The sequence below is a fragment of the Habropoda laboriosa genome, unplaced genomic scaffold (genome assembly GCF_001263275.1).
Source record: "Habropoda laboriosa isolate 0110345459 unplaced genomic scaffold, ASM126327v1 scaffold297, whole genome shotgun sequence".
Taxonomy (NCBI): domain Eukaryota; kingdom Metazoa; phylum Arthropoda; class Insecta; order Hymenoptera; family Apidae; genus Habropoda; species Habropoda laboriosa.
Window position 1 is genome coordinate 422269 of NW_017100406.1, and position 11466 is coordinate 433734.

Genomic DNA, 11466 nt, shown 5'->3' on the forward strand with positions numbered 1-11466 from the left:
CGCTATCACTCTCCTTTCTGACTGCCTCGCGCGCGTCTCGTTCCCCATGTTTCGTTCGCTTTCGCGGACGTTCTCCAAACCGCCAAAATTTTTTTGTGGCTGATACTCTCACGCTCTCGTTCCAAACACTTTTCGTTCACTCCTCTATCGCTCCAGCTCGAGTATACTTCCTTCACAGAGCTATTGCGATAGCCAGCCTAATCTCAAGCCCTAGTCACCTTATTTTTCACTAGTTTTACGTATTGCTCATTCGTACACTCGTCCCTCGTTTTCCTCAACTTTTCCGCGTATTGCTCACCCGGACAAACCAGCCTAAACCCTTCTACCCTTACAATTATTTCTTACAATTGCAGTATCGGGGCCTCCGTACTCAATAGGAAACCGACCAGAGAAAATATAGAGGGAGTTGTTGGCGTAGTGCGCAAAGCCTCGGCTTGCTAAGTGCAAGGTCCGGGGTTCGATTCCCGGTGGGTCTCTCAAAATTTTTCCGTCGGTTTCTACACAATTTATATAGGAAACGAATTACCATTTTAAAAGATTCATCACTCTCTGTGCAACCAGTGAATCTCGGATTCAATATTAAAATTTCTATATCTTTAATCATCCCACACCCAAACGGCCAGTCTACACGGAATCAACCAGATTAAAGCTTCCCAAACACAGTTTTCATCACTCGCTCCACCTCAAGTATACTTCGTTCACGCAGCTATCGCTCTAGACTAAACATATTCACACACGAAAAAATCTTATCGCTGTCTCTCTCTCTCTGGTCCACAAACACTCTTCATTCACACGTCTAATCTCTCCAGCTTTTAACAGGTTCGCTGAAATATTTCTAATTACAATACAAAAGCTATCATTGCCACGCTATCCCGAAGCAAACAGACGAGAAGAATAAATAAAGCGACCGACATTCTCAACTCACCTGGTGAAATTCTTGCTAACGTCTCCCATCATTCTCCTCGCTACTTTCGATCGTGGTCATGGTTTCTGTGTTAATTGTGCACGATCTATTCTCTGCGACGTGTACGTTCAGGTTGTTAGCCCTGATAGTGAAGGTCAGCAAGGGATTCCCTTCGAGGTACAGCTCCTTGAGATAGCTCGATCTCACGTTGAACAGCTCGTTGATGTTATCGATGTTGTTATTCTTCAACAGCAACACTTGTAGATATGGATGCTTGTGAATCAAATTGATGGGGAGGTAGTCGATGTCATTCTTGGACAGGTCTAGCCATCGTAACCCCTGTAATCTTCTCAAGAAACTGCTGTTGCTGTCTACGTTGAAAATCATGTTTTCCTGCAAACGTAACTCCTGCAGAGTCTGGTAATTGCAAAAGTTGTCAGGTTCCACAATCTTGATACTGTTGTTACTCAAGTCCAGATGTTTCAGCCGATTCAACGAACACATACTCGGTATAAAAGTCAGCTGATTCCCGCTGATCCGCAGTATCTCCAGCTTGGTTAGTACTTCGAACACGTCACGCGGCAGACTGATGTTTGGATTTCCCGACAAATCCAGCTCAACTAACTCCTTCGTATCCGCGAACGCGTTCTCTGCGACATCCTTGATCATGTTCCAGGACACGTTCAGTTTCGTTAACTTGTTCATCCCGCTCAACGTTATACATTCCTCGTCGCAGTTGTTACCATGCTTGGTGGACACTTTCTTGATCTGATTCCCGTTTACAAGCAACTCCTGCACGTTCCTCAACTTCTCCCCATTTACACCCTTGATTTTGTTATCGTCGAGGTGAAGGTGGGTCAAAGTTTCGGGTATGTTGTCGAGGAAAGCCAACGTTTCTATACGGTTCCCGGAAAGATAGAGCTTGGACAAAAAAGGCGCGAATTTCTCGAGGTTCACGGAGAACGACGCGATCCCGTCTCTTTTCAACGACAATTCGCGTAACCTCGGCATCTTTTCCAACATCTCGTCCACCGTTACCTCGTCCACCGTGTAATTGTTATTGTCCAACAACAGCCTCTCCAACGTGTCGTGCCTCTTGAACTGTAACAACTTGTCGGAGGCGATATAGTTACCGGACAGACTTAACACTTTCAGCTTTGGCAAACCTTGAAACGCCATGTCGGAGATCTCGGTGATCTCGTTCTCGTTCAGATACAATTCCTTTGTGATCGAACTATCGACGAACATCGGATCGATCTTCTTCAAACCTAAACGTGTGAAATTCAAAACTGCATTCCTGTCCACTTCGCGCCAGCACTCTTTCAAGGGAGAGAAATAACCCGGCGTAGTTTCGTCGAGGCCGATCCGGTTATAATATTCCACCGTGTACGGTTCTAGTGCTTCTGCCGAATGTCGATTCGGCGGTGGTGTTGTTTTGCTGAAGATAATTCTGTGGGTGGATATCGGTTGTACCCCGAAGAGAAGCACGAACGCGGCGATCCACGCGTGTACCATCTGCGAACACGTAAACGTTGAGGAAGAGTAGGAACGATCTGTTGATAAATAAAGCGAAGGAGAGACGAACGTTTTCGTTGGGACTCGTTGATAATTTTCTAAACGTTAATTATCCTCCACCGCGATAGAAATCGAACGTACGTAGCCGTTTGGAATATGAACAATTATAGAAGTAACGTTCCAACGAAACCAATTTTACTCACCCTTTCTTCCTTCGATACTCGCGAAACGCACATCTCGTCTGAATTGTGGCGTCGCTACGTCTTCAACCGGTTCGAACAATCGACTGACACCGTCGTCTTCTGGCCACTCGAATTTGTCTGCTTACAAGTTAGAGATTACTCTCGAGGATATTCAACACCTCGTAGCGATCTCAGGGCTGTGACGAATCCTCGCGTTGCCCTAACCCGGATGCTACGCGCGATAGTCATCGCGAACGGACAAATTTTCGGGGAAGAAGAAGAAGTTGCAGAAGTGTGTGACGAAGACACGTCCGTGTGAAATTTAGGTAGGAAAAAAAAAAAGGTGAACGTCGGATGAGAAATGGGTATCTGTACGCGGAAGATCGATCCGTTTCCTCTATTTCGACCGATTCAAATCGATCTCTGTTCGATGGTAAATCGAGGGTTGTAAGCGTATTAGGATAATCGGTAAAGGCAGGGTGACGAGTATAATTGGTTCGTCACTTGCCTCGAGAATAATTGCTGAGATCGAGCGTGTGCATTCTTCGGCGAAATTTTATCGCCGCTCCGCTCATGTTACGCGGATATCGCGCGTCGTATGATTAACACTCACGAGGGAAGGTCCCGAGGCGTAACTCTTTGGCACAATGATAGAGCTTGAAAAACTGAAGCCACTGATACCCGGTTTTGGGGCAACTAGTGTTGGTTGTCCTTAGAAGGACTCAGGGTGCCTCAACTTTACAGCTTATACCCCTATCAGATCAGGTTTCTACTTTCCATCGAAACCACCAACCGAAGAACAAGTCGGAGAATGAGCGAGGACGCCCGACCGTGCTTGAAGCCCAACTTGGCGGTAAGGATTTTTGCTCTTGGACTTTTTCAATTTCTAGACGTTAGTAAGGATGGAACTAACGTTTGTGTGAAATTTCAGCCCGATAAAACCAGCAGCACGGCTTCCAGAGACGGATGTGGAGCGATCAGCTGTTTTGAGGCAGACGGTTAATAGTTTACGAGATATTTAATATTAAAGTTTTTTACCTGTACACATAACTACATTATACTATGTTATACCCTACGCCTCGCCAATCGCCGATATCGCCCTGGAATCTTTCGCCGTGATCGAAAGAACGATCACGAGTGTGATCTTTCGTCACACTCGTCTTATGCTCGCCTTATCGTCGCCTTATCGTCGTCGCGGTCGTCCGCCCGCGGAATATAATACGCGGCTTACCTTCGCGAATATTCCGTCGGCTGAACAACCTGCCTCTGTAACGCTTAATTTTCGGTCATTTTTCTGAACAGGCTCAACATACAGTAGTGCACACATAAGCGTCCACAGTCGAGACCGAATGAAGAGAGATGTGTCTGAGTGGGATACCGATACATCACACGGCACGCTCGAACTCCACTCCCAAGTACCATTTCCAAGAATTGGTGGGGATAGCGATGGACGCTTATGTGTGCACTACTGTATATCGTTGACTGATTCACGAAGGAAAATGATAATTTTCTTCACTTTTTCAACTAGTAGATTGTTTGAAGTGGATACGAGGAGATAGGATAAGGCTACATAAGGAGTACTGTGTCGCGATAGTATATAAAGTTGAACGTGATTTGGAAGTGAACAGTCGAAGAAAGGGTACAGTACCCGACTGTGCGTGGTATAATTGGAATTTGTGTCTACCGCGAGTATATTTCACGTAAAAGGTGCGTATCCTTTGAGAATTCGATCGACCCGCGGTTCCCCTTCTTTCCTTCGGTTTACGGGCACACCTGCAACAATGTAAACAGAAATTTTCAATTTTTTTCAGAAATTCGAAAACCATGAAGCTGTCGTTCGTTCTCGGAGTAGCGCTTGTTCTCTCGCCGTTGATCGTGCTGGCAAAATTTCTTCCGCCCGAGATCATATCGTTCGAAAAAGTTTGTGAGAACGAGACTCTAAAATTCAAACGGAACGATCTCATAGATTTTAACGAAATCGAAATAATCTCTGATTCCATAGAATGTGTCGTCATTCGTGCTAGTATGGTGCAAAATGCGAACAGGAACTTTGACCGATTGCCAAATTTGAAATACCTCGATGTTGATCTATATTCTGATTCACTGGGGTTAAATTCTTTGGGTAATCTTACAACCGTCAGAGCACTAAAGTTCCGTAATACAGGAAATTATGACGTCAGAGTTGTAGAGGTACAGAACGAATATCCTAATCTGAAATATTTAGATCTATCATCTAACCAAATTGAAAAAATAACCAGCGATGTGAAAAATCCATTCCCTGAAGTAAGATATTTGAATTTATCGTGGAATTATCTTAACTCGTTGGAATTTAACTACATATTCTCGAATTTATCGCATCTTGACCTTAGTGGAAACACATTTAACGAATTCCATTGGAACCTCGGTAGGCAGAATCTGTCGTCGCTGGTGTTAGACAGTAACCAGATGACCGCTATAGGTAGTTTTTATTATCCAACGGTTGATTTGACAGACTTTTACAATTTGGTGAATCTTTCGATAGCGGATAATAAAATCCATACAATTCTACAGGATGCATTTGCATCTACACCGAACCTTCGTCGGTTGGACCTATCCAGGAATTCTATAAAGTCTTTAAATTCTAGCACGTTCCAATATTTGTCAAATTTAGAGGTTCTTTTATTGGATGGTAATTTGCTCAGTCTGATTCCGGAGATATCTGCAAACATAAGCACGCTGTCGTTGAACTGCAACAATATAACAACTGTAACGCGTAATTCCTTGTTGAACTTGAAGACTTTACGAAAGCTCTACTTAGAGGGAGATAACATCACGTACATAGATGTAGACGCGTTTCAGAATCAAATACTGTTAGAAGAATTATACCTGGGCGGCAATCGATTAAATTTCTTGCCAAGACTTTGGTGTGCAAATATGACGAACCTTCGATACTTGGACTTATCATGGAACAAGTTTACTTTGCTGGAAGCAGTAACATATTCGCCTAATTTTCCGGTAAATGAGATCAACATGGAGGGCAACCCTCTTACGTTCGTACATTCGTCTACGTTTGAATCAATGCCAAAAAATGTGACAATTTCCTTGAACATTGGTTCCGAACAGCTGCCGCGTTTATGTAACCGCCCTGTCTAATTTCTCCCGTATTTCTCCACGTAATCATTGTAATGAAAAATATAATCGTTCGCTAATACATCGGTTCTTCTTTTCTCCTCGTTGTCACAGCTCCTTTGGTTGTATTTCCGTGTACTAATCGTTTATCGAGTGTATCGTACAAATATCAGGGAATAGAGACGCGTTAACAAAGTACGGTACTATGAGCGGATTAAAACAGTACCTCTTACAGAACTGCGTGCGTAATGGTAGCAGGACTAAAAATCTGACATTTTTGAGGTAGGACCTGAAACTAAAGTCCGGGCCTCTTAGTTGACTCGTCATCAAGTAAGGCTTTCTAGGAGACCCGTGCCTTGGACTCAGGTCAGAAGTGGTATATATACGAATACACTTCGTTCAAAATAAGAATAACCTCGTTTCGCGCATGGGACTAGAATGTCCAAACCCCCACTTAACCGCCTACGTTTTTCTCCGTCTTACCCTCTGCCACGCTCTCTGTCTGTATGCAGAACGGACGAAAATCGGTCCGAAAGCGAGGTTATTCTTATTTTGAACGAAGCGTAGGAGTCTTTACGAGGACTAGCGAGAACTTGGGGGCTAGTCCGTCCCTCTGGCGGCAGAGCGTAGGAGGCTCGCTACAGGTGTATAAGTTAATAGTGTATAATATGTAGTTTTTAAATAAAATAAGTTGTTTTTTAAAGAAAATCTGCGGTTTCGTCAATTTGACGCGTGTCCGTAGAGATGGGTATATAAGAAATGTCGGTAAACCTAGCGTTAATTAACACTTTAACTATCGGGAGACCTACAATTTTATCCTTGGAAGAACGGCTGATCAGTGGCTCGTAGAGAAAGATTCACTTTGCTTTCGCACTATTCTCCGCGATAAAACGCCTTATCTTTCGTCCGAGGATAGTTTGATCGCCTTTTTTCCAATATCGGACGGGAGAGATTATCATTCGGGTTACGATAAAGAGAGAGGGAGAGAGAGAACGTTTTCACAGTGTTTTATTTCACAATCTCGAGTGCAAGTCGATGTTACAATTTACTTCATTCTACAGAAACACTGTGCACTGCGACGGCACAAGTTGCAGCGAGTTCAAATCTATGCCTTTTATCGCATTATTCCTCACGCATAATTCCGTCAAAGCCCACGACGTACCGATCTCCATATATTCTATCGCCGTGAATCTATTCGTCTCCAAGTTCAAGTATCGCAACATTTTCAAGTTCTTCTGCCAGCCGACAGGCAACGATACCAACAGATTCATCGACAAATCCAATTCCTCGAGCTGTTCCAAGTTGGAGAACGTCGTTGTCTCGATTGCGCTTAATTGGTTTCCTTTTAAACTCAAAATCTTCAACTGGTGCGGTACAACGTGGTACGGAATCGTCGAAATCTGGTTGTAACTCAGGAGTAATACTTTCAGACGTTTGAAATGCCGGAAATCCGGGAACAAGGATAATTGGTTGTAATTCAAAATAAGATTCTCCAGGGACGGTAAGCTTTGCAAGTTTCTGTGTTCCGATTCGTCTGTAATTTGATTCGAAGATAGGTCTAACGTGATTAACGACGAGACGGAAATCGGTATCATTTGCTTCAACAGACAACCGGACAACGACAACACCTGTAGACTTCTATTGAACGAATCGATATTTATACTCTGTATAGGATTTCGGTCCAGGTACAACGCCTCGAGATTTTCAGTACCCCTCAGCTCAATTTCTTCAATTTTGTTACCTTCTAGATGCACGACCCTTAATTCGCTATAATCGCGAAATAGAGAATCGGCTACGTACGTAAAACCCGCATCGGTCGCATAGATGGTGGTCAATCGCGGAAAAGGCGCGACTGATGTGAAAATCACGTCCATCTCGTCGATCCCGTTTATCGATAATGTCTCCAAGTTGGGATAATTTGATACCAAGTCAGCCAGATGGAGCTTATCGTCCCCCATCATGTTGTCAGATTCTGTTACGATCTGATGATCTAAAATAAGGGTTCTCAAGTTGTCGTGTTCGAATTTCAACCATTTCATCGGTATCTGATTCCGTGCTAGATTCAGACATTGCATACTCGCCACGTTCTTGAACGTGTCTCTCGGAATTGCACGAATATCGTTTCGATCCAATAACACGTTCCTTATACTCTTGCTACTTACAAAATTCTCCGGAATTCTTTTTAATTTTAATCCGGAAAAATTTACGGTTTCTTCCTCCGGACAGTTCACGTACGCTGGCTCTTTCCTGTAGCTAAAATCCTGCACGCCTCTACACTTTTGCACATGAGAGACTGTTTGAATTGTGGCAGCCATGTGAACCGATGTAAGTAAAAGCATCGGGATGACTATTTGGTACGTCTGAAAGCGTAAAAGAAAACGAGTTCGTCAAACACTTGGAAGGTTTTCATTCTTAAGGGTGGAATTAACGCGTCGAGAGGTACAGGATGGGATCGAGATCGTCTTGTGGAACTTTTTCTCACACCGTCTGAAATATCGACGTCGTCCAAGAATAATCGGTTTGTCAAGCGTTCGATTATTCTAAGAACGATTATTTCGAAGAACACCCTGTAGGAATAATCAAGCGAGAGACAGAGACACTAGGATTTCCACCAGATGTGTCTGATGTTCGTCTTCGAGTCTGCACACCGCGATAGAATAGGATAAGCAGTTGGTGGGTATAAGCGGACCCCAGCCTTCTCTTTTTCGGTGTCCAGAGCATTTGAAAGAGCAAAGACGTTTCTTCCGAGTCGAGGAATGAAAAGAATATTGGCAGTTACAAAGGCTATTTTAGTTCAATCACCCATTTCCAGTAGTTCGGTTACTGCAAACATATTCCCTTGCCTTCTTCTTCGCTTTTTCTTTCGTTCTGTTACACCCTCAAATATTTTCCTTCTTAGTCCTTAGTTTTATCTGTATTTACAACCACTTTCACCATGGGCTCTTCACCTTCCAACTCTCCTGCATAGTCACAACTAGGGCTATTACTTTTAACCGAATTAACCCATGAGATACCCGGGTAGATGAAAATAACCCGGTCGACCCGGGTATCTCACGAGTACTCGAATATGTACATAAAACAGTCGAAATCTCGGTGGCCACTACCGCTGGTGGTTCCCAACAATGCCGACGTGTCACAGTGCACCTGTACCCTACACAATATTGTTTTGAAACCTCTGCCGAAACAGTCGAGGAATAATAGATATCTACTCTCAGCTATCTCATCTCACGAGATACCCGGGTACTTTCTGATTACCCGAGTACAGTAAATTCTCTACAAGTGTCAGTCAGTTTGGATTCTACAAGTGTCAGTATAGATGGTCCTACGCCTAGGTCTGCGTCATTGCTGCGCCCATGTTATCTCGCTCGCAGTCCTTGTCCTTTACGAGATTTCACGGCTCGACAAATCATAATAGAAAAATATCATTTCTTTAATTTTACTTTTTTTTATCTGCAATTTTTTTTTAACACGTTGCTCAGATTTTTCTGATGAAAATGATATCAAACACGATATAATTTGAACAACATTTACTTATTAACACGTTCACTGTCGCGCCAGATTTACAGGTTGCTGTCGGATGATAGGAAAATAATGTCTAGCTAGCTATGACGTTCAAAATTTTTAGTTGACAACATTTATTTTATTTTAATTATTCTAAACATTTGAGGCACTCCAGTCACTGATGACCACCATGGCCATATCGAGGGAACAATCTAACGTTAAAACTTATTGAGTGCTTAATTTAATTTCATAACATATCGCTTTGGATGAATTACAAAAACAAATTGCAAAAAAATTGTTAAAAAAATTGTTAAAAATTGCCCATGTTATCTCGCTCGCAGTCAGTCAAGCGTGTAACGCTACACCAGTCGGTTTCCTTTACGAGATTTCACGGCTCGACAATTCATAATAGAAAAATATAATTTCTTTACTTTACTGAGATTTTTCTGATGAAAATGAGATCAAACACGACATAATTTGAACAACATTTACTTATTCACTGTCACGCCAGACAGTGAACGTCTGGAGTACCCAAGCTTGCGCTTGTACCTCTATCAGGCCAGTTTTCTACTCTCTATCGAAGCCACCACCGGACAGAACCGGTCGGAGAATCCGTCCCATACCTGAACCCCAACTTGACGGTAAGGATTTTTTCTCTTGGACTATTTTAATTTCTAAACGTTAGTAAGGATGGAACTAAAATTTCAGCCCGAGATTCGACTCTACAACTGGGCTCTCCGTTTAGTTTATGACTTGCGTATACGGTGAAAATACGAGAGACGTTGAAAATTGTTAGCGGCCGTAATTTTTTCGCCAGGGGCTGCAGAATCCCCTGCGATCGTGTCACAAAATGATACGTTCGATTATACTCCGTGTCTCGTGTGTGATTCGATACGTACGGTACTTACCATCTTGTTAATTAGAGCAAAATTGAGTTCCAAGTCGACCACAGTTGGAGGAAAGTTTGTCGCGTACACTGCTGTGTGTAGATGCTGCTTTATATAAATACGTAACTTTATCTGCATAACGATTATTGCATCGGCAGCAATAGCGGACGGACAAACAGATATCTCGCGTTCATTTAGTAAACTTCCATGAAAGAGTTGCCGTTCGGTGTTCTCGAAATAGATTAGCGATAAACAGAATCAGCACTGTTTCTCTTATCAAGAACTTCCGACCATAGAATTTCGTGGAAAATCAGTCGAGCTGAGTATCAGCGGAAGAGCATTCCACGTACATATACGTAGATATACTTAGTACGAAAACTGGACGAGGGTGTAAGGAATGCGAGATTTAAGCGGCGAAGTGGTGGCCTGATCTTCGTCACCCAGGGTCACCGGAAGAGAAAACACGTGGATACTTGAAGGTGCCACAAATTGAGCCCTTTCCCCGGAAAGTCGAACGAGGGGGCTCTAACGGTTTTTCGGAGCAACGCAGGATAGGACGCGGAGAAGGCACTTTCGTTATACACCCGAGCCATCTCAGTAACCGCGGATGTTACAATAACAGCCTACACTGTGTCTTGTTTATTAAAAGTGTGCCCTACAAGGGTATTAACAACGACGTTGTCCTCGGTACCGAACAAATGACCGAACTCTCTGTGCGCCGAAGGAAGAAAGGGGGAAAAGATTATACCCTTGAACTTACGACGAGCGGGAGGAAGTAAGCGGCTCTCCCCACATTTCACGCGATGGATCATTAGTTACGATCGTTCTGAGTCGATAATCAAAATTCGCGTGTGTAGTGGTAACAGGAAAAACGATCAACATAACGAGACAGGATGATGTAAACATATATAGAAGAATGACATAGTGTGTTTAGTATGGATGGACGTTGATATTTTCTTATCTTCCTTCCTTCCGTCTTATCGAGATCTTTTATGCAACAACGTGCCTTCCTCGTGTGTAAAATAAACGATAGTTTTAAAATTGAAATAGCACATTTTAATTTATTTATTTATTTAATTAATTAACCAATGACTTTGTCCTTTCCTGACTAACTCCGTCTCACCCTCGGTACACCTTGTCGTGGTATGCGCTTTCCCTGTGATAGCCCATCTAATCTCCACCTAACCTTGTTTTTCACTAGTTTTAACTTCCTCGCCGATTACTCATCCGACCAAACCAAAACTAAAAAAATACATTAGATACTTGGACACATTATCCGTCGAATGTAGAGGGAGAACCACCGTTTGGTTGCCAATTGTTTATCACATAGAGTCGGCCTACCTCCACGTAAAAAAAAAAAAAATGTAGG

The 11466-nt window shown here is 43.0% G+C and overlaps 3 protein-coding genes across 3 annotated transcripts; 1 reads left to right on the plus strand and 2 right to left on the minus strand.

The window, feature by feature from the left end:
* Positions 1–940: 940 nt before the first annotated feature.
* LOC108575402 (insulin-like growth factor-binding protein complex acid labile subunit) lies at positions 941–2419 on the minus strand. The gene has a single exon (XM_017938180.1). The coding sequence runs from the start codon at positions 2417–2419 to the stop codon at positions 941–943; it is 1479 nt and encodes a 492-aa protein (XP_017793669.1).
* Positions 2420–4193: 1774 nt separating this feature from the next.
* Positions 4194–5964, plus strand: LOC108575424 (chaoptin-like). The gene is made up of 2 exons (XM_017938209.1): positions 4194–4308; positions 4413–5964. Exon 2 carries the CDS (start codon positions 4426–4428, stop codon positions 5731–5733), a length of 1308 nt encoding a protein of 435 aa, XP_017793698.1. The 5' UTR covers positions 4194–4308; positions 4413–4425; the 3' UTR covers positions 5734–5964.
* Positions 5965–6764: 800 nt separating this feature from the next.
* Positions 6765–10176, minus strand: LOC108575403 (leucine-rich repeat-containing G-protein coupled receptor 5-like). The gene is made up of 2 exons (XM_017938181.1): positions 10119–10176; positions 6765–8069 (listed from the first exon to the last, which is right to left on the minus strand). Exons 1-2 carry the CDS (start codon positions 10119–10121, stop codon positions 6765–6767), a joined length of 1308 nt encoding a protein of 435 aa, XP_017793670.1. The 5' UTR covers positions 10122–10176.
* Between the last annotated feature and the right edge of the window lie 1290 nt (positions 10177–11466).